Source organism: Carcharhinus amblyrhynchos, chromosome 28 (assembly GCF_965287045.1).
Source record: "Carcharhinus amblyrhynchos chromosome 28, sCarAmb.v2.hapA, whole genome shotgun sequence".
NCBI lineage: Eukaryota > Metazoa > Chordata > Chondrichthyes > Carcharhiniformes > Carcharhinidae > Carcharhinus > Carcharhinus amblyrhynchos.
This window is the reverse complement of record NC_137351.1, coordinates 15,972,363-15,993,204: the sequence shown is the minus strand read 5'-3', so window position 1 is coordinate 15,993,204 and position 20,842 is coordinate 15,972,363. Positions and strand designations below refer to the sequence as shown.

The window sequence follows — 20,842 nt, the reverse complement described above, 5'->3', positions numbered from 1 at the left end:
CAAAAATCTGTCAGTTTGAGAGGCTTAGGACACAATATGGCCAAAAAGAGAATAACTTCCTCCCTGACACAAATTTCGACATCTCTATGTACTGAGATAGTTTTCTTTTTCATCAAATGTTCTTCCCCTCTCTACTAAGAAATACCAGGCCATTCGTCATCAACTCTTTCTCATTTCCTTTTCCTCCCTCTGAATCCAGTGACAGAATTAACGTGATCTGAAAGTTGCAGCATCTATGGCGGCGTCCATGAAGCTTCTTAAATATTGTTCCATGGACATCGCTCGGAGCACAAGGCTGCTGAATTTTGTTCCAACCAAAATCATTTCTAATTTACCAGGTTGTGCACCTCAATGTGGGGAAGCAGGCAAACTGAGAAAACAGCAAAGTCAGGAAAGCAGATAACAGCATGTCTGAAATTATAATTATAACTGGCAGTGAAAGAAAATGGTTATTTAGATTTTTCTTGTTCTCAGTAATAATGCATTGCGTTGTTTTCAGGGTGGGGATTTGAAGGGACAGTTTTCAGGCAGGGAGGGAGGAAGGTTCCTAAAATAATCAAATAGAAAACTCCATAGGAATCTCTGTTTATTGGTGGCCACTAAATCTGCAGTGCATTTTAAATTACGTTGCTCCTAAGCAAGCGTTAATAACATTTATTAAAAGTGATTACATATCAATAATTTGTAGCAGTGCGTTGAATCAATTTTGGGCTACTAATTTCTACAAACATGTTTAAATGTTTCACAAAAATGTTATGTTTATACAACCACATATCAAAGGGATACAGATCATTTGATTTGTTTAATAGTTATAAGGTGTCCAAATGATACTCATCTTATATATGTTACAGGAAGCTCTGCAGTGCACATTCCAACAGCCTTTCATCCGTGGGTGAAGCAGCCACAGCATATGTTTTTGCTTAAAGCCAGATGAAGAAATGAAAGTACAGATATCCACTTGGCTGTCTTGACTAAACAGATTTTATGTTCATTGGGCTTATTTGTTGGAGTAAAGCATAATTCTGAGCCAGGTCACTGGTTTCTAATACAGTTCTCTGTAGACAATGAAAACCGACTAATAAATCTTGCCCCACCATCTACAGAGGGAAAAAAAAACTTGGCTCCAACACAGCAAGATCTCATTAAGAGAATAAAAGTCCACCAACTGACTGGAATGCAATAAAGCTCTCCCGTAAAACATGTCAGAATGTTAGAAAGAGAGGCACTTATTTTTGGCATCAAGACATGACTGAATGTGCTTTCATAGCGAAAATGAATATAGGGCACAAGGGAATGCTTATGAAATTGCTGCATTTTTAAAGCATCCGAGAAGCTTTTATTGGAAGACAAGTGCACAGGGTCATTAAGCTCATTGGCAATAACCCCCTACATTTGAAGAATGGCAGGTGACCTACTTTTCCCCTTCAATCGCTTCTGAGGTGAAAGAACAAAGGCGAGAGACAGAGAGAGAGGCACACACAAAGACAAAGAGAAAGACAGAGAGCGCGAGAGGGAGAGAGAGAGAGCGCGAGAGGGAGAGAGAGAGAGCGCGAGAGGGAGAGAGAGAGAGCGCGAGAGGGAGAGAGAGAGAGCGCGAGAGAGAGAGCGCGAGAGGGAGAGAGAGAGAGCGCGAGAGGGAGAGAGAGAGAGCGCGAGAGGGAGAGAGAGAGAGCGCGAGAGGGAGAGAGAGAGAGCGCGAGAGGGAGAGAGAGAGAGCGCGAGAGGGAGAGAGAGAGAGCGCGAGAGGGAGAGAGAGAGAGCGCGAGAGGGAGAGAGAGAGAGCGCGAGAGGGAGAGAGAGAGAGCGCGAGAGGGAGAGAGAGAGAGCGCGAGAGGGAGAGAGAGAGAGCGCGAGAGGGAGAGAGAGAGAGCGCGAGAGGGAGAGAGAGCGAGCGCGAGAGGGAGAGAGAGCGAGCGCGAGAGGGAGAGAGAGAGAGCGCGAGAGGGAGAGAGAGAGAGCGCGAGAGGGAGAGAGAGAGAGCGCGAGAGGGAGAGAGAGAGAGCGCGAGAGGGAGAGAGAGAGAGCGCGAGAGGGAGAGAGAGAGAGCGCGAGAGGGAGAGAGAGAGAGCGCGAGAGGGAGAGAGAGAGAGCGCGAGAGGGAGAGAGAGAGAGCGCGAGAGGGAGAGAGAGAGAGCGCGAGAGGGAGAGAGAGAGAGCGCGAGAGGGAGAGAGAGAGAGCGCGAGAGGGAGAGAGAGAGAGCGCGAGAGGGAGAGAGAGAGAGCGCGAGAGGGAGAGAGAGAGAGCGCGAGAGGGAGAGAGAGAGAGCGCGAGAGGGAGAGAGAGAGAGCGCGAGAGGGAGAGAGAGAGAGCGCGAGAGGGAGAGAGAGAGAGCGCGAGAGGGAGAGAGAGAGAGCGCGAGAGGGAGAGAGAGAGAGCGCGAGAGGGAGAGAGAGAGAGCGCGCGAGAGGGAGAGAGAGAGAGCGCGCGAGAGGGAGAGAGAGAGAGCGCGCGAGAGGGAGAGAGAGAGAGCGCGCGAGAGGGAGAGAGAGAGCGCGCGAGAGGGAGAGAGAGAGCGCGCGAGAGGGAGAGAGAGAGCGCGCGAGAGGGAGAGAGAGAGCGCGCGAGAGGGAGAGAGAGAGCGCGCGAGAGGGAGAGAGAGAGCGCGCGAGAGGGAGAGAGAGAGCGCGCGAGAGGGAGAGAGAGAGCGCGCGAGAGGGAGAGAGAGAGCGCGCGAGAGGGAGAGAGAGAGCGCGCGAGAGGGAGAGAGAGAGCGCGCGAGAGGGAGAGAGAGAGCGCGCGAGAGGGAGAGAGAGAGCGCGCGAGAGGGAGAGAGAGAGCGCGCGAGAGGGAGAGAGAGAGCGCGCGAGAGGGAGAGAGAGAGCGCGCGAGAGGGAGAGAGAGAGCGCGCGAGAGGGAGAGAGAGAGCGCGCGAGAGGGAGAGAGAGAGCGCGCGAGAGGGAGAGAGAGAGCGCGCGAGAGGGAGAGAGAGAGCGCGCGAGAGGGAGAGAGAGAGCGCGCGAGAGGGAGAGAGAGAGCGCGCGAGAGGGAGAGAGAGAGCGCGCGAGAGGGAGAGAGAGAGCGCGCGAGAGGGAGAGAGAGAGCGCGCGAGAGGGAGAGAGAGAGAGCGCGAGAGGGAGAGAGAGAGAGAGCGCGAGAGGGAGAGAGAGAGAGCGCGAGAGGGAGAGAGAGAGAGCGCGAGAGGGAGAGAGAGAGAGCGCGAGAGGGAGAGAGAGAGAGCGCGAGAGGGAGAGAGAGAGAGCGCGAGAGGGAGAGAGAGAGAGCGCGAGAGGGAGAGAGAGAGAGCGCGAGAGGGAGAGAGAGAGAGCGCGAGAGGGAGAGAGAGAGAGCGCGAGAGGGAGAGAGAGAGAGCGCGAGAGGGAGAGAGAGAGAGCGCGAGAGGGAGAGAGAGAGATCGCGAGAGGGAGAGAGAGAGAGCGCGAGAGGGAGAGAGAGAGAGCGCGAGAGGGAGAGAGAGAGAGCGCGAGAGGGAGAGAGAGAGCGCGCGAGAGGGAGAGAGAGAGAGCGCGAGAGGGAGAGAGAGAGAGCGCGAGAGGGAGAGAGAGAGAGCGCGAGAGGGAGAGAGAGAGAGCGCGAGAGGGAGAGAGAGAGAGAGCGCGAGAGGGAGAGAGAGAGAGCGCGAGAGGGAGAGAGAGACAGCGCGAGAGAGAGAGACAGCGCGAGAGAGAGAGACAGCGCGAGAGAGAGAGAGACAGCGCGAGAGAGAGAGAGACAGCGCGAGAGAGAGAGAGACAGCGCGAGAGAGAGAGAGACAGCGCGAGAGAGAGAAAGAGAGACACAAAGAGAGAGAGAGACACACACACACACAGAAAGAGAGAGAGAGCGAGACACAGAGAAAGAGAAAGAGCGAGAGCGGTGGGGGGGTAGTGCAGAGTACAGTCGGAAAGGGGGAGAGAGCGACAGTCGGAAAGAGAGAGCGACAGTCGGAAAGAGAGAGAGAGAGTGACAGTCGGAAAGAGAGAGAGAGAGACAGTCGGAAAGAGAGAGAGAGAGAGAGAGAGAGAGAGACACAGTCGGAAAGAGAGAGAGACACAGTCGGAAAGAGAGAGAGAGAGAGTGACAGTCGGAAAGAGAGAGAGAGAGACAGTCGGAAAGAGAGAGAGACACAGTCGGAAAGAGAGAGAGAGAGACAGTCGGAAAGAGAGAGAGAGAGAGAGACAGTCGGAAAGAGACAGAGAGAGAGACACAGTCGGAAAGAGAGAGAGAGAGAGAGACACACAGTCGGAAAGAGAGAGAGAGAGTCGGAAAGAGAGAGAGAGAGTGACAGTCGGAAAGAGAGAGAGAGAGACAGTCGGAAAGAGAGAGAGAGAGAGACAGTCGGAGAGAGAGAGAGAGAGAGGGAGAGACAGTCGGAAAGAGAGAGAGACAGAGAGAGAGACAGTCGGAAAGAGAGAGAGAGAGAGACAGTCGGAAAGAGAGAGAGAGAGAGACAGTCGGAAAGAGAGAGAGAGAGACAGTCGGAAAGAGAGAGAGAGAGAGAGACAGTCGGAAAGAGACAGAGAGAGAGACACAGTCGGAAAGAGAGAGAGAGAGAGAGACACACAGTCGGAAAGAGAGAGAGAGAGTCGGAAAGAGAGAGAGAGAGTGACAGTCGGAAAGAGAGAGAGAGAGACAGTCGGAAAGAGAGAGAGAGAGAGACAGTCGGAGAGAGAGAGAGAGAGAGGGAGAGACAGTCGGAAAGAGAGAGAGACAGAGAGAGAGACAGTCGGAAAGAGAGAGAGAGAGAGACAGTCGGAAAGAGAGAGAGAGAGAGACAGTCGGAAAGAGAGAGAGAGAGACAGTCGGAAAGAGAGAGAGAGAGAGACAGTCGGAAAGAGAGAGAGAGACAGTCGGAGAGAGAGAGAGAGAGAGGGAGAGACAGTCGGAAAGAGAGAGAGACAGAGAGAGAGACAGTCGGAAAGAGAGAGAGAGAGAGACAGTCGGAAAGAGAGAGAGAGAGAGACAGTCGGAAAGAGAGAGAGAGAGACAGTCGGAAAGAGAGAGAGAGAGAGACAGTCGGAAAGAGAGAGAGAGAGAGAGACAGTCGGAAAGAGAGAGAGAGAGAGAGAGACAGTCGGAAAGAGAGAGAGACAGAGAGAGACAGTCGGAAAGAGAGAGAGAGAGAGAGAGACAGTCGGAAAGAGAGAGAGAGAGAGAGACAGTCGGAAAGAGAGAGAGAGAGAGAGAGAGAGACAGTCGGAAAGAGAGAGAGAGAGAGAGAGAGAGAGAGACAGTCGGAAAGAGAGAGAGAGAGAGAGAGAGACAGTCGGAAAGAGAGAGAGAGAGAGACAGTCGGAAAGAGAGAGAGAGAGAGAGACAGTCGGAAAGAGAGAGAGACAGAGAGAGAGACAGTCGGAAAGAGAGAGAGAGAGAGACAGTCGGAAAGAGAGAGAGAGAGTGACAGTCGGAAAGAGAGAGAGAGAGACAGTCGGAAAGAGAGAGAGAGAGAGACAGTCGGAAAGAGAGAGAGAGAGACAGTCGGAAAGAGAGAGAGAGAGAGACAGTCGGAGAGAGAGAGAGAGAGAGGGAGAGACAGTCGGAAAGAGAGGCAGACAGACGGTCGGGAAGAGAGGCAGACAGACGGTCGGGAAGAGAGGCAGACAGACGGTCGGGAAGAGAGGCAGACAGACGGTCGGGAAGAGAGGCAGACAGACGGTCGGGAAGAGAGGCAGACAGACGGTCGGGAAGAGAGGCAGACAGACGGTCGGGAAGAGAGGCAGACAGACGGTCGGGAAGAGAGGCAGACAGACGGTCGGGAAGAGAGGCAGACAGACGGTCGGGAAGAGAGGCAGACAGACGGTCGGGAAGAGAGGCAGACAGACGGTCGGGAAGAGAGGCAGACAGACGGTCGGGAAGAGAGGCAGACAGACGGTCGGGAAGAGAGGCAGACAGACGGTCGGGAAGAGAGGCAGACAGACGGTCGGGAAGAGAGGCAGACAGACGGTCGGGAAGAGAGGCAGACAGACGGTCGGGAAGAGAGGCAGACAGACGGTCGGGAAGAGAGGCAGACAGACGGTCGGGAAGAGAGGCAGACAGACGGTCGGGAAGAGAGGCAGACAGACGGTCGGGAAGAGAGGCAGACAGACGGTCGGGAAGAGAGGCAGACAGACGGTCGGGAAGAGAGGCAGACAGACGGTCGGGAAGAGAGGCAGACAGACGGTCGGGAAGAGAGGCAGACAGACGGTCGGGAAGAGAGGCAGACAGACGGTCGGGAAGAGAGGCAGACAGACGGTCGGGAAGAGAGGCAGACAGACGGTCGGGAAGAGAGGCAGACAGACGGTCGGGAAGAGAGGCAGACAGACGGTCGGGAAGAGAGGCAGACAGACGGTCGGGAAGAGAGGCAGACAGACGGTCGGGAAGAGAGGCAGACAGACGGTCGGGAAGAGAGGCAGACAGACGGTCGGAAAGAGAGGCAGACAGACGGTCGGAAAGAGAGGCAGACAGACGGTCGGGAAGAGAGACAGGCAGACAGACGGAAAGAGAGACAGACAGACAGACGGAGAGAGAGAGAGACAGACAGACAGTAAGGGGGGGGAAGAGAGACAGAGAGAGAGTCAGAGAGAGAGAGTCAGAGAGAGAGAGAGAGTCAGAAAGCAAGGAGCAGTTTTGGTCATCTAATTACAGGAAGCATATTAATAAGGTTGAAAGAGTGCAGAGAAGGTTTAAAAAGATGTTGCTGGGACTTGAGAAACTGAGTTATGGAGAAAGTTGAATAGGTTAGGACTACAATAGGTTAGACCTGGAGCGTAGAAGAATGAGGGGAGATTTGATAGAGGTGTATAAAATTATGATGGGTATAGATAGGGTGAATGCAAGCAGGCTTTTTCCATTGAGGCTAGGGGAGAAAAAAACTAGAGGACATGGGTTAAGGTTGAAAAGTTTAAAGGGAATATTGGGGTGGGGGGGCTTCCTCACACAGAGAGTGATGGGAGTATGGAATGAAGTGGTAAATGCGGGCTCACTTTTAACATTTAAGAAAAACTTGGACAGATACATGGATGAGAGGGTTGTGGAAGGATAGGGTTCAGGTGCAGGTCAGGGGCACTCGGCAGAAAAATGGTTCGGCACAGCCAAGGGCCAAAAGGCCGTTTGTGCTGAAAAAACAAAAAAGGAAAAAAAGAGACAGAAACAGACAGGGAGGAGCGCTGAGGAGGGGGTAAACACAGTAAAAAAGTCTGACGGGGGCAGAGAGATACGGGGGCAAGAATGTCTCTGAACACTGAAGTAAACTTTAACAATTCACATAAATTATAACTTTCCATATAATTTAGCATTTTACAAGTGCAACTCTAAATATATTGGCAAAGTTTCCAGAGCTGTTGGTCTGCATTTGGACAATACTGCATATTGGGTGTAAATTGTAACACCAAACGTAGGGAACAATAAATTGAATGGCACCAGCAGCATGCAGGAATGGAACGGCGATAATTATGGGGGAATTCAATCTACATATTGATTGGTCAACCCATGTTGGACACGGTGGGCTCAAGGAGTTGTTCTTGGAATGCTGCCGAGATAGTTTCCTTGAACAGTGTGTGTTGGAGCTGACGAGGGAGCGAGCTATCTTGGATCTGGTGTTATGTAATGAGGCGGATAGAATTAGGGACCGTGTGGTGAAGGATCCTCTTGGGAAGAGTGATCATTGTATGGTGGAGTTTCTGGTGCAGATGGAGGAGGAGAAAGTGGGTTCCCGGACACGCGTCCTTTGTTTGAACAGAGGGGAGTATGGTAGGATGAGAGAAGAATTGGCGAACGTTGACTGGGGGAGAACGTTGGAAGGTAGGTCTGCTGAGGAGCAGTGGAGGATCTTTAAGGAGATCTTTCTTGGTGCTCAGCAGAAATTTATTCCGATGGTTAAAAAGGACCGTAGGAGGAGAGGTAATAAGCCATGGATAACAAAGGAGGTGAAGGAAAGTGTTAAATTAAAAGCGGAGGCGTTTAGAGTAGCTAAGAGTAGTGGGCAAAAAGAGGATTGGGAGGGGTTTAAATGTCAACAAAGATTGACAAAGAAGTTGATAAAGAAGGGTAGGAGAAACTATGAAGCTGGGCTAGCGCTTAATATAAAAAAGGATAGCAAGAGTTTTTATAAATATATAAAAAGGAAGAGGCTGGCTAGGGTGAATGTTGGACCCTTAGAGGATGAGAGGGGGGACTTAGTGGTAGGGGATGGGGAAATGGCTGAGGTCTTGAATAACTTTTTTGTTTCAGTCTTCACGGAGGAGGACGTGAATAATTTGCCGGGTGTTAGCGATGGAAAGGTGGTAGGACTGGAGGGTCTCAATGACATTATTGTTACTAGAGAGGCGGTGCTCGGCAGACTGGAGGGACTGATTGTGGACAAGTCCCCAGGACCAGATGGAATGCATCCGAGGGTTCTGAAAGAAGTGGCGGAGGTGATAGTGGATGCCTTGCTGGTTATTTTCCAAACGTCACTGGATTCCGGGGAAGTGCCGGAAGATTGGAAAACAGCTAATGTTACACCGTTGTTTAAGAAGGGTGGCAGGCAAAAGGCAGGGAATTATAGGCCGGTTAGTTTAACGTCTGTTGTAGGTAAAATGTTAGAATCCGTCATCAAGGAGGAAATAGCGAGGCATCTTGAGGGGAATTGCTTGATAGAGCAGACACAGCACGGTTTCGTTAAGGTGAAGTCGTGTCTGACAAATTTATTGGAGTTCTATGAGGATGTGTCTAGGGCGGTGGATAGAGGAGAGCCGGTGGATGTGGTCTTTCTTGATTTTCAGAAGGCGTTTGACAAGGTACCTCACGAGAGGTTATTGCAGAAGGTAAGGGGGCATGGAGTTGGGGGTAGGGTGTTAGCGTGGATAGAGGATTGGTTGTCAAATAGGAGGCAGAGAGTGGGGGTTAATGGGTGCTATTCGGATTGGCGGTTGGTGACTAGTGGAGTGCTCCAGGGGTTGGTGCTGGGGCCTCAACTATTTACCATTTATATAGATGATCTGGAGGAGGGAACCGAGTGTATGGTGTTGAAATTTGCTGATGACACCAAGATTGGTGGAACGGCAAATTGCGCGGAGGGTGTGGAGAGTCTGCAGAAGGATCTAGATAGGCTGGGCGAATAGGCCAGGAACTGGCAAATGGAATTTAATGTTGGCAAGTGCGAGGTGGTCCACTTTGGTAGGAATAATGGTAGGAAGGACTATTACTTACGTGGCGAAAAACTGCAGCAGGCGACGGTGCAGAGGGACCTCGGGGTCCTTATCCATGAGTCGCAAAAACCCAGCTTGCAGGTGCAGCAGGTGGTCAGGAAGGCTAATGGGATGCTGGCCTTCATAGCGAGGGGGATTGAATATAAAAGTAGGGAGGTCTTGCTGCGGCTGTATAGGACATTGGTGAGGCCGCAGCTGGAGTAGTGTGTGCAGTTTTGGTCGCCGCACTTACGCAAGGATATTTTGGCCTTGGAGGGAGTGCAGAGGAGGTTTACTAGGCTGATACCGGAGTTGAGGGGGTTGAGCTATGAGGAGAGGCTGAATAAACTAGGCTTATACTCGTTAGAGTTTAGAAGAATGAGGGGAGATCTCATTGAGACGTATAAGATGATGAATGGGATGGATAGGATAGAGGTGGAGAGACTCTTCCCACTCAAAAAGGACAGTAGGACTAGGGGGCACAGCCTCAAGATAAAGGGGGGGCGGTTTAGAACGGAGTTGAGGAGGAACTTCTTCACTCAAAGAGTGGTGAATCTCTGGAATTCTCTGCCCGTTGAAGTGGTGGAGGCTGCCTCGCTAAATATTTTTAAGACGCGGGTTGATGGGTTTTTGATAAGCGAGGGGATTAAGGGTTATGGGGAGAGGGCGGGAATGTGGAACTGAGCCACGACAGATCAGCCATGATCTTATTGAATGGCGGGGCAGGCTCGAAGGGCTAGATGGCCTACTCCTGCTCCTATTTCTTATGTTCTTATGTTCATTCAAAGTGCTTGCTTTTCGTGAAAATGAGAGAATGTTATTTAAGGAATGCTGTTTTCCCTCCTTGACAACTAACAACTAACCAACATAAGCATTCAATTCAAAAGCTGTGCATTTTGGTGATTTCAGTAGTAGGTCACTGAGAATGGAGAAGAGATATTCTCCAACTTCCCATTAAAATTCAGACATAGAATCCCTACATGGCAGAAGGAGGCCATTCAGTCCATCAAGTTTGCACCGACAACAATCCCACCTCTGCCCTATCCCCATAACTCCACAAATTTATCCTGCTAATCCCTCTAATTTACACATCCCAGGGCACTAAGGGGCAATTTAGCATGGCCAATGCACCTAACCCACATCTTTGGACTGTGGGAGGAAACCCACGCAGACACAGGGAGAATGTGCAAACTCCACACAGACAGTGACCCAAGCCGGGAATCGAACCCAGATTCTTTGAGCTGTGAAGCAACAGTGCTAACCACTGTGCCACCGTGCTGCCCACCTCCTGAGCATTGTAAACAATCACAAACTGCAGGCTTTCTTCATTTTAGATCTAAGGCCTACAAGATTAGATGAAGTGAAACAGGATGAAAATCTTAAGAATATAAGAATAGGAGTAAGACAAGACTACACAGCCTGTCGAGCATGTTCCAGTATTCAATATGATCATGGCTGATTTTGGGCTTCAGCTCCATTTTCCCATCTGCTCCCCATATTGTTTGATTCCCTGAGAGGTCAAAGATCTGTCTATCACAGCCTTAAATATAAAACCAAAGAAGTCCTACTATGCAAGAGACCATTCGGCCCATCAAGTCTGCAGCAACTCTTTGACAGACCCAGTCAGGGAGAACAACCTCTCAGCATCTACCTTGTCAAGCCCCATCATAATCTTGAATGTTTCAATTAGATCACCTCTCATTCTTCTAAACTCCAGAGAACATAGACTCAATTTACTCAACATCTTATTGGATGACAATCCTCTCATCTAGTCTAGTGAACCTTTGCTGTACCACCTCCAATCACGTGGAGCATAAAATCCAGCACTGATCTGCTGGTGGAATGAGCAACGTGCTGATGCTGCCATTTTGCCAACTTTCCCACTGGAAGTCAGAGAGGAAAAAAGATGACGACGAACTTGGCATTTACCACTGGAAGTAACAGTGCATTTGGTTGCCTGCGTGAAGCCTCTGTTTATATATCCTGTAACATGGTTAAAAAAAACTGGTACAGTCCTATTGCTCCCCTTCCAGCTTCTAGATTGCAACAATTTTGGAAAGGATGCAACACATCTGGTTCTGAAAATCAGTCAGGCAAGGCTACATTATTTAAAGGCCAGCAGCTGTATTTCATATGATTTGCATGTCAGATTTTTCTTTTTTCGTTTTAATGTAGAGTGAAAACTGTGGCACAATAGAAATTGGTAAAATACCTTTCAGCATTAGGTTACGCAATCGATTCATGTTCCACTGAGAGACAGTATCTATTTAACTTCTAGGGGTGGCACGGTGACACAGTGGTTAGCACTGCGGTCTCACAGTGCCAGGGACCTGGGTTCAATTCCAGCCTTGGGTAACTGTCTGGGCGGAGTTTGCACATTTTCCCTGTGTCTGCATGGGTTTCTTCCGGGTGCTCTGGTTTCCTCCCACATGAAGATGTGCGGCTTAGGTTGATTAGCCATGCTAAATTGCTCCTTAGTGTCCAAGGGTGTGTAGGTTAGAGGAATTAGCTCTGGTAAATGCATGGCATTATGCATTTAGATGCTCCTTCAGAGAGTCCGTGCAGACTTGATAGACTGAATGGCCTCTTCCTGCACTGTGGTGTGGTGATTGTATTTAAATTTAAGATTTTTTCCTCCTCTTCATTCTGTTAATTTCTTTTGTCAATGTTCTGTTTCCCAGTTGCCCTTTGGCATCTCTCCCAAGTAACGACGTGAATCTGGAGTGAATGCTGGCAGGTTATTTGTCCATTTTGAGAAGTCCGTTATCAGACTCAGGTTCTCTCTTCTCCTCCTTTGACAACCATGTACACATATTTCCTGGTGGACATTAGCAAGCAACGTTTCCATGCCTGTAGACCAAACCTGATTGTAGCTGTCTTATCATTGCCCTCCTGACAGTAAAAAAAATACAAAGCCAATCTTTCACTTTTGTGTCTGCATGAGACATCCATCCATGGTCTTAATCGTCTGAACTATGTGGACAGCTAATCCTAACATTGATCCAAATAACTATCAATTTAGAGACCAGAAAATATTTGCAGTGAAATTAGTATCTTCATTGTAACAGTATTTCTGTAAATCTGCATCTCATCCTTTTCATGCTATACGCATCCTGTTCTTTTCATCCATCTTATCATCCTCATGCCATTCTCCATCACATCTTTTCTTTCTACGCCAATATAATTTTGTCACTCCCAAGCCATAACATCCCAAAGTCTTATTCCATATCGTCCAGACTGTCACTTGAGTCCCTCCCATGGAAACCCCCCTACCTCTCATGGTGTTCCCCTCTCCCTCCATGCTATTTTCCACCTCACCCAACACCGCTACATATCTCCTTTCATTTCTTCCATGCTGTTTCACCTCCCTCCTCCTCCACTATGTCTTCAACCTACCTCCCTCCCACACAGAGCAACAGTGGGGGTGGGGCACCTGTGAGTGATACTGGGTAACAGCAGAGGTCAGGGGCCAGTACCACGGCATGTGTGCTGAACTTGACCCATCAACTCAACCCACCAATCAAAAAAAATGCAGATGTAGAGACACTGCACATTATTATTACAGATTGGCTTAATTTGCAGCATACACATTCCAGAATCAGAGATTGCAGATTCAATCCTCTCTCCTAGATTCAATATATGACCGAGGCTAACATATTGACGCAACCTCAATCATTGCATTCTCACCAAGTCACAAGACTACGGATTCAAATCCCAAACCAGAGACTATCAGTACTGAACTAGCTGCTATTGAAAGATGCAAAATGGAGATAATTAATGCCTGTTTTGTGCAATTCAGATAGACTATGGCATGCAAAACTGTCCTGAACATTCTCACTCTTAAACTTTATTCATAATAATTTGGAGAGTGGCAGGGAAGAAAGAAATAGAATACAAAACTGTGGCTTTCTAATTCTAAATAACACTGTCACCTTCATATGTCTGCAGCGTGGGGAAACGCAAGCTGGTTTATAAGGATATCCTTAAATAATGCTGAAGTATCTAGAATTAGACACTGTAGCATGTTTAACAACCCATTAGAACACATTTGAATAAAATACATAAAGGCAGATGTCAGAAACTGACTTTCACAGATAGCAGATTTGTCCAATGGGATTTAGTAACCTTGATTTCCAGTTTCAAAGTTGACCTACTTTACTAGCTGAAATGCAAACTGCCACATTTATTCGCAATAGACTCTCCTCAAGGAATGATGCAATTCTGTTCACTTCCTGTGTGGCCCATTAATCAAACATACCATGACATAGTGCTACAGTCTAAGCTTGCTCCCATAATACTTCACATAGTCAATTCCTGGGCCTTGCTAACATAATTAAAAGTCAAAGAAACAACAGGCTAGGCTTGCTTCCATAAGAATGTTCAGAAGAGCTATTCTGAACTATTTTGACAAAGGGCATGGAGTAGGCACTCAGGAGGCTGATACAAAGTAGGCTCGCTTCATTCCTTTCTCATTTTCATTGCAAAGGATGAAACCATGACTGTTTGCAATGAAATAATCTAAAAGGTAACATGCTCTGAGACAATGAACAAATCTGCTAGCCAGCTCAATAGAAACAGAAGAGTTGGGCTCAAATTCCCCATGTCACTCAGGTTGACAGTCAACACAATAATCTTAGACTGTAAATTGTGATTCAAATTTATTAAGATGTAAAATTGAACAAAAACTAGACCAAATAAAGATTAAGTTGGGGTTTTGTGTTTTCTCACCTCACCCAGGAAATGACATGGCTTCTGGGACGGTGAGTGTATGGACCTATATTCACAAGACATCATACTGCAACTACATGGGGACAAACCAGCCGGTGTAAACAAATGTCTGGAAAGACGCCATAAAATAATCAATTCAGTGGTACACCTGATCCAATTAAATAAATAAATCTGGGCACAAATTTATTCATGAGACCATCCAATTCATTACCTGCATCATTTCCCTTAAAGAATGTGGAAGATGCCATGTATGATATCAAATTACATCTCACCATGCAAGCCTGGTATGGAAGTAATCAAAATGAAATTTGTCCAGTATCCAGCTCACACATTGTAAACCAGTGGTGGTCTTGATATCCTATGTGCGATGACACAGGGTCTTAACCCCACGTATACATGTGGATGCATGTGCAAACTGCTAAATTTGACATGTTAGCTACGACTCTCACCAACCTTTACAGATATACCATAGAAAGCATTCTTTCTGGTTGTATCACAGCTTGGTATGGCTCCTGCTCTGCCCAAAAACGCAATGCCAAGTCCATCACGCAAACCAGCCTCCCATCCAATGACTCTGTCAACACTTCCTGCTGCCTCAAGAAAGCAGCCAGCATAATTAAGGACCTCACGCACCCTGGACGTGTTCTCTTCCACCTTCTTCCGTCAGAAAACAGATACAAAAATCTGAGATCACATACCAACCGACTCAAGAACAGCTTCTTTCCTGCTGGTATCATACTTTTGAATGGTCCTACCTTATATTAAGTTGATCTTTCTCTACACCTTAGCTTTGGCTCTAATGCTACATTCTGCACTCTCTCGCTTCCTTCTCTACAAATGGTATGCTATGTCTGTGTAGTGCACAAGAAACAATACTTTTCACTATGTTAATAATGTGACAATAATAAATCAAATCAAAATCACATGGAAAAATATTGTCACAAAGAACTGGTACTTCATCCTGCAACCCCACAGATAACACCAATACTGATCATTGCTGAATACATCTAATGTCTTAGAACAAAGAGTCAATCAGCCCAAGCCAGAATAATTCATCCAGCAGATTTATTCAAGCCTGACAGAGTTTGGTCATAGAGACAATCTTGAATGGATACATCACAGAAATCAAAAACTAAGCAAGTTTGAAATCCTGATCAATTAGTAAATTTAGCTATCATTTACACATTTAAGAAAAACAGTAACTTAATAAGGGTCTGGATTTTAAGAAACATAAACGTAAAGTACACAATATTAGGCGTAGAGTGGGATTATGGATCAAAACTGGGTACAGAGAATTTGAAACTTCAAGTTGGCCTTTCACTAGTCCAATTTTTAGAAAAGCATTTCGTGTAAAGTGGAGACAATTGTGCAACATCAGCAGAACCCCCATAATGACACATTGGGTGGAATATTACTAGCACATCCACCCGAGATTCTTATGATCCCGCCTGGAGCCAACAGGGAATGTCGGTCTCCAAGCCTCGGCTGTCCCTGGAATTAGGGTGGACATGCTGGTAAAATTCCAGCCATTATGTCAACGTCTGCATGTTACGCACTTAATCAAGTAACAATTAAACATTTGTGAACTCTACTTAGGTTATACTCTATAAACGTTTTATAGTTTTATTATTGAAGTTCATGTTTGATTCCTAAATTCTCAGCTTCAGTTTTATAGAATCTTTGATCCAAATCTAGGATTCTGATGTAAATTAGTTTTGCATTCAAGATTTAGTTGATGAATTTGAATTCAGAATCTACAAGGTCTCTACCAGGTCTTAGAGCAAAGGGTCAAACAGACCAAGCCAAAATGCTTCACCTAACAGATTTATTCAAGCTTGACACAATTTCATCCATTTAAAAACAGAAATTCCTCCCTCATTTCCAGGTCATCATATTTAATTGCTCTGCAGGAAGGGCAAGTAGCCAGTTCCCAAGCCTCTGTCAATTGCACTCTAGAACCAACCAGAAAGATTCAGCCTAACCTCACCATCAAATTTATATCCATCCTTGAGTAGCTCATATTAACCTGCTACTGCTTTCTCAATATCGCTGACAGTTAAACTCAATTAAAGAATTCCCATTTGTTGATCGTGAGCATTGCCTTGTATCCCAATATTCAAAGTGCACTATTCTGTCAGCCCTACTTAACAACACACTGATATATAACATTTATTCTAATTTAGGCTACAAATATACTCTCAATTCCAGAATATAAAATTTATTTTTTATTGGGTCAGGTGCTGCTTGAATAAACACCCAGTGGCAGATCAGCAACAGCCTGGGAAATCATTCAATCAATTTGTTTTGAAAATAAGTAGTAAGCAATGTTTTTTCAGGTTACATTGCACCCAAAATGCTAACAGGCATTTTCTTCATTCTTTCTTAAAAGGGAAATCACACTACTTACACAGGATAAAGTAACCATCAATGCTACTCAAGGAAGTCTTCTGGTCTCATGTTGCAGTTAATTGCGATCTTAGACTGTTTGATATTCTGCACCAGTAGACTGATGCCAGTAAAATGGAAACAACGAAGACAATCTTGCTCAAAAATAACGAGGCAATTAATAAAAAATCCAGAGGGGATCAATACTTTGCATGTAAATAACCTGTATGTTTTCATAATCAAATTCCAAAGACATGTGCCACAACAAGTGCATCTTTATTGTAAATTCTTGTCTAGACTCTAGAGCACCCTGCCCTGTATTGAACAAATACTTTACTCTGATCTGGTGGCCTCAAGTTGCATTGACACACTCATACTTGGGAAGCAAACACTTTCCAAGTGTGGGCAGCAGTCTGCTCACTCCACCTGGGTCAGCGGCATCAATGTGCTTATTTGCCAGATGAAACTCACTCAACAGGGGTTTTGCAAAGGGAAGAGTTTGTGTCAACGTTATTGGCAATTACATTGTAATTGTTTACTGGCAGTTACATTGTTAAACAGGTAATGGGTATTTATACAGTTATAAATGGGGATAACTGGGACACTGATGGAGGGGAGGCGTATTGTCTCTGTATTAAGTCAATAAACTCTCTCTGCAACTCTGCCTTAGTTTTGACTTCACCACTTAGCCTGGATTTGTGTAACAGTTTGGACCATCCTTAGAGTTTAATAAAGCAAATATGTGACTCCGTTGTAGAGAAGATTGAAGAATGACCTGACTTGAAGGTATTTCTATTGTGGAGGAGATGAAAAACTCAGTGCCATGAACAGAATAGAATGGTTGCAGCACAGAAGAAAGTAATTTAGCCTATTGAGTCCATGCGTATTGTCTGGAAGAGCAACTCAACTACATCTCTTACCCTGTAAGCCCGGCACTATTTTCCCTTTGGGTGCTTAAGGAATTCTCCTTTGAAAGTCATGATTAAATCTACCGCCATCACGCTCAGGCATTGCATTCCAGATTGCTGGATTTAAAAAAAAGGTTTTCCTCACGTCGCCACTACTTCATTTGCCAACCACCTTAAATAAGTGTCCTGTGGTTCTCGACCCATTCTCCCTAATCACTCTGTTTATACTCTATCAAATCTCCTGTCAACCTTCTCTGAGGTGAACAACATGGCCGATACTGACAGGTTGTTTTCCCATGACTGGGGAATCTATAATGGGGCATGGAGGCTGCAGACACAAACTCAGGATAAGGGGACAATTATTTTGGGCTGAGATGAGGAGAAATGTCTTCACTCAAGAGGTTGTAAATCTTTGGAAATCTATACTCAGAAGGTTGTGAACGTGTCATTACTGAATATTATTTAAGACTGAGATAGATAAATTATTGGTCTCTCAGGGAATCAAGAGATTTGGGGAGCAAGTTGGAAAGTAGAATTGAAGTCCAAGATCAGCCATGATCATATTCAATAATAGAACAGCTTAACAGACCATATGGTTTTCTCCTATTCCTATTTCTTATATCCTTTGATTACATTGATAGACAGGAATCTAAGTCCCTCATCCCCAGAACCATTCTCTCAAATCTTCCCTAAAACTTGAATCCTTGCTGAAATGCAGTGCCCAGAAGTGGCCAGAATATTTCAATTGAGTTTGAATCAGTGTTTTATAGAGGTTCATTATACCATGCTTGCTTACATAAGATATTCCTAATTAAATCCAATAGGTAATGCAGGAAAACCTCTTTCCTTAAAGAGCAGTGAAAACATGGCACTTACTACCACATGGTGTAGAGGCAAATAGCGTAGATGTATTTCAGGGGAAGCTAGATAATTACATGAGAGACAAAGGAGTAGAAAGATTAGGTCATATGAAGTAGAACGGGAGGAGGCTCATGTGGAGCATAGATTGTTGCAATGCTTGTTTCCATCTTCCTTCGGTTCTGATGAAAGGCCAACTCGCCCTGAAACATTGTTTCGCTTCATATATGCTGCCTGATCTGCTGAGAATTTCCAACAGATATTTTATTACAGATTTCCTATGAGTGGATACAGGCAACTGCAGGCACTTTTAATTCCAGAATCCTGCCCATAAGAACAATTAGTTTCCTCTCATTGCCCAAACAACCTGGATTAATTATGAACTGACTGAACCCTAACTTTCAAGTTTTTAAACAGCCTTTCATAGAGGTTTACAGCATGGAAACAGGCATTTTGCCCAATTTGTCCATGTCGTCCATCTATAAAAACAAAATTCACAGATTAATACTTGGGTTTTTTTAAAAACAAAACTTACTTTGTCCACACAATCATCAAAGAAAGCCAGACTTGCATCCTTGTCGCTCACGAAGGAGCATTCCTCGATGAACCGAATAAACATCTGTGTTTTGGTCATCAATGAGTAAAACTTCTGGTGAGAACGGTCCCGGCTCTTCAGGAAACCTAGAAAGATTGACATGAAGTTCAAATTTAGAAATTTAGAATATCCACAGTGCAGTAAGAGGCTATTCAGCCCATCGAGTCTGCACCAACCATAATCCCACTCAGCCCCTATCCCCATAGCTTCACGTATTTATCCTGTTAGTTCCCCTGACACTAAGGGAGAATTTAGCATGGCCAATCCACCTAACCAGCACATCTTTGGTGCGTGTGAGAAAACCGGAGCATCTGGAGGAAACCCACACAAACACGGGAGAACGTGCAGATTTCCCACAATGACCCAAGCCGGGAATTGAACACGGGTTCCTGGCGCTGAGGCAGCAGTGCTAATCACTGTTGAAAATAAATTCCTCTCAATGGAATGTGATCCCCCAAACATGGGAGTGGGCCTGATTCTATGGAAAGGTGACCGTCTTGTTTAATGTACCCAAGGCTACTGGCTTTTAGATTTCCCAGAGGAAACAGAATTACAAAATATACTTACAGAATTTGACTTCTTTAGCCATCATAACCTGTTGTCCTAACAAATTCCTTGGAAAAATTTCTAAAATTTTACGGTCAACTGCTACTCACAAGTGTCAAAACTGAAGTATCCTTGTGTTTAATTTATCATGGTAAGAAGTCTCACAATATCAAGTTAAAGTCCAACAGGTTTATTCGGTATCACGAGCTTTCAGAGCATTGTTCCTTCATCAGGTGAGTGGAGAGTTGTGTTCACAATCACAGCATATCACAGAAACCCAACAGTTCAGAAGGAGGCCATTCGGCCCATTGAGTATGCACTGACCACAATCCCATCCAGGCCCTACATATTTACCCACTGATCCCTCTAACCTACACATCTCACGACTCTAAGGGACAATTTTTAGCATGGCCAATCAACCTAACCCACACATCTCTGGAGTATGTAAACAGAGATTCAACTGCAAGGTAACGATTGGAATGCGAGTCTTTACAGGTACAGACAATGCGAATGGAGAGAGAGATAATCACAGGTTAAAGAAGTGTGAATTGTCTCAAGTCTGGACAGTTAGTAGGATTTCATCCGCACGCATGAGGACGGCCTCAACCAGGATCCTGGGTTCATGTCACACTACGTGTGATCCCCACCATTTTGCCTGGGCTTGCAAAATCCTACTAGCTGTCCTGGCTTAAGACAATTCACACTTCTTTAACTGTGATTATACCTCTCTCCACTCACATTGTCTGTACCTGTAAAGACTTGGATTCCAAATATTATCTTGCAATTGAGTCTCTGTCTATACATGCCATGTTTGTGAACCCATTTCTCCACTCACCTGAAGAAGGAGCAGTGCTCCGAAAGCTCATTATGCCAAATAAACCTGATGGACATCCCAGTCCAACACCGGTATCTCCACATCTTAACTTATCATGGCATTTGTTTCTTTCTGTCAATGTACATTTGGGATTTCAGTACTAAATGCACTGTTAGGAGTAAATGGGTTGACTTTCTGTTTATAAATTGCAATTTAAACACTAGTTTAGTCATGTACCAGTATTGATTCTTGGTTGCTACACTAAGCATTGTATATTAATATATTAATGTATTCACCAGAACTGGTATCACAAGTCTCTAGCATGGCAGACTGCCAGAATGAAGAAGCAGTCATGCAGTGAACACCACCCTGTAAATAAAGCTCCTTTATTCTTAACCATCCATGCTCCCTAGCATTGATTCTCCAGTATAACTTTAATCTTCATCTAAATTGGGCAAATCAACTTGGCAGAGATAGCCGTGAGGAGGAATTCATACAGTATATGCAGAACAGTTTTCTAGAACAATATATTTTGGATCCAAGCAGGGATCGGGCTATTTTGGATCTAGTAATGTGCAATGAGGCAGGTTTAATAAACAATCTCAGAGTAAAAGATCCCCTAGGAAACAGCGATCATAACATGGAAGAATTTAGCACTCAGTTTGAGTGTGCAAAACTTGGGTTATTACACAGGAATGAGAGCAGAGTTTGCTGGAAGGGACTGAGAAAAATTCTCCCAATCCACAGGAAAATTAAATTCACCCATGATTAATGTACTCCTTTTTTTTACATGCTTTCATTATCTCCTGATTTATTCTCTGTCATATTGTTATGGGGGCCGATAAACTATTCCTACCAGTGTCTTCTTGCCCTTGTTATTTCTTACAACCACCAGTACGGGTTCCACGTCTTCCAATCCAAAAT

General features: G+C 45.8%; 1 protein-coding gene across 4 annotated transcripts in view; it reads right to left on the bottom strand.

The window, feature by feature from the left end:
* Window positions 1-20,842, bottom strand: part of dennd4a (DENN/MADD domain containing 4A) — a 150,595-nt gene that overhangs the window by 49,758 nt on the left and 79,995 nt on the right. For all 4 annotated transcript variants that reach the window (XM_080214382.1, XM_080214383.1, XM_080214384.1 and 1 more), the window contains exon 13: window positions 18,499-18,644. In XM_080214382.1, the coding sequence (XP_080070508.1) occupies window positions 18,499-18,644 (146 nt within the window). The remainder of the gene's footprint in view (window positions 1-18,498; window positions 18,645-20,842) is intronic.